The 2,061-nt window shown below is 37.3% G+C and overlaps 1 protein-coding gene across 1 annotated transcript; it reads right to left on the bottom strand.

Annotated features, from left to right (window-relative positions):
- Window positions 1-336: 336 nt before the first annotated feature.
- On the bottom strand, window positions 337-1,726 carry LOC103930005. The gene is made up of 2 exons (XM_009339285.3): window positions 1,010-1,726; window positions 337-886 (listed from the first exon to the last, which is right to left on the bottom strand). Exons 1-2 carry the CDS (start codon window positions 1,652-1,654, stop codon window positions 788-790), a joined length of 744 nt encoding a protein of 247 aa, XP_009337560.2. The 5' UTR covers window positions 1,655-1,726; the 3' UTR covers window positions 337-787.
- Between the last annotated feature and the right edge of the window lie 335 nt (window positions 1,727-2,061).

The raw sequence follows: 2,061 nt of genomic DNA, 5'->3' as shown, positions 1-2,061 counted from the left end.
CCACCCAGGGCCACATCTCATGCCCACTGCAACCACTCCCAACCATCTCTCTCTGTTTGTCTCTAGAGAATTTTGTAATCAGAACACTAGAAGTGAGCCATAAGCCTGTTGAGCAAAGCTAAACTTCAACCTGTAGACATAGGTTTATCACCATGTATTTAACAACCCCGCCTTTTTTTTTCTAGGTTAATATATTTAAATATTTTAGTAGCAATTGTATGGTGAATCATAGTCCAGAACTTAAAGGCATTGTGTAGCTGCAGAACCATATGATTATAAAATAAGAGAACATAATTTATATCAAAAAGATAATTTAAAATAAAAGGACTGAAATCCAAAACGAGACCGTTATCAAATTACATTAATCTTCCTGGGCTTTGAGTAGATATCACTTCCAAAATAACACATCAAAACAGAGTCCAAATCAACCAAAAGTACAATAGATCTAGACAGGGACCTTCAGACAAAGGTCCTAAATTACATGACATCTAAAAAAGTTTGAAACCCAAATCTACGTAGGTCATTACATTTCATCACCAGATATGCAAAACAAAATATCATTCAGAAACAAACGCATCGTAGAAAATTCAGATTGCTCATTCCACAATACTTGCAGTTGAAGTGCACGCTTCATTCTCTTTTTTTTTTTTTTTTTTTTGAAAGAAACACGATATTTTATAGAAAGAACCAACACACTACAAAAGATCCTGGTTGAGAAGGTCCTGAACGAAATCAGGAGGATCCTCTAACCATACAAATTTATTACCAATTGAGATGGCAAACTTAGCTAATCTATGGGCAACTCCATGCACACTTCATTCTTATCAAGGAACACGGTGGTCAGAACCAAGTTTGACTGCAACGATGCCCTCAGCAATTTGACACCCTACGTACAAGGTTCAGATCACACATTAGGTCGACTGTAAAATATGGACTCACAAAATTGAGAGAACAAAAAAAAAAAAAAAAAAAAAAAAAAAACCCAGATGTGATTAGGTACTTTTCAGACCTCTTCAATGGTAAGATGGACCACTTTCTCTTCGAGGGCACCGACATCCTTGACGTTGAACCTGTTTAGTATGGTTATGCATGAAATGCTAGACAAGGGCTTCACTTCCAGGTCATCCGTAATCATATACGTCACAACATCTTTCACATACCCTCTCTCGCCGGACGTTGGTCTTTCAGCAGCGGATCGATGGACAAAAGTCGCCGGGGAAGTTATGCTTAAACGGCAGTGCGGACAAGTGGCTTTAGGGTCGTCGGTTACAACGATTGGCCGGCCGCTGTAGTTACAACAACAATTACGACAACCATAGATTGACTTTTCAGCAGAGGAGTCATCTGTCGTCAGCATATGAAGGACATCAGCACCAACATCAATTGTTGCTGTTGCCTTAGGTTTCAGGAGGGATTCCTTATTAAAGTGTGGTTGCATGTATGTGCTACTTAGGCTTTCGACACTGCCGTAAAGCTTGCCTAACGAGCCAACCATGCCATCTTTGGAGAGGAGCCGGATGACAGTGCCAAGAGGCAAAGACAGGATTGTGAGGAGAAAGTCCACAAACTCTTTGCCAGCTTCAGCAAAGAGAACTCGTCGACCCTTTGTATCGATGAGGAGCTTCAAACAAACACTTGGATTGGAGGTTGCCATGTACACAGAGAGCTTTGAGTATATTTTTCAAGCAACGTAAGTTTAGTGCATCGTACTTGCAATAATGGATCTATTTATAGAATTTTAACCCTTCATTAAAAATACTTAGGCCACAAAAATGATTGATAAGTTTTAGTCGGTTTAGGGCTAGTTTGGTGTTGTGTTTTTTTTTTTTTTTTTTTTTTTTTTTTTTTTTTTTTTGTGTAGTGAGAATAACCATCTGTAAAATAAAGTTGTATTTTTTTTTCTTTTTTTTTCTTTTTGTAAAAGTGTTTACAACAAAATAAAACAGTATCTGAGTGTTTGATAAACTTTCATAAAACTATTGTTAATATGTTAAATGATTAAAGAGGATATGGTGTTAAATGTGATATAATAGTTGTCAAAGATAATAACGCTGAGAAGCT

Source organism: the organism of the source record quoted next, unplaced genomic scaffold (genome assembly GCF_019419815.1).
Source record: "Pyrus x bretschneideri cultivar Hongxiangsu unplaced genomic scaffold, Pyrus_bretschneideri_v1 Contig32, whole genome shotgun sequence".
NCBI lineage: Eukaryota > Viridiplantae > Streptophyta > Magnoliopsida > Rosales > Rosaceae > Pyrus > Pyrus x bretschneideri.
The sequence above is the reverse complement of the archived record's forward strand: the minus strand, read 5'-3'. Positions and strand labels throughout refer to the sequence as shown.

Excerpts from the sequence above, each read along its gene's own strand:
- LOC103930005 (XM_009339285.3), bottom strand. The coding sequence starts at position 1,654 with ATGGCAACCTCCAATCCAAGTGTTTGTTTGAAGCTCCTCATCGATACA. Across the intron at positions 887-1,009 it reads TCCATCTTACCATTGAAGAG|GGTGTCAAATTGCTGAGGGC; the intron begins GTCTGAAAAGTA and ends CCTTGTACGTAG.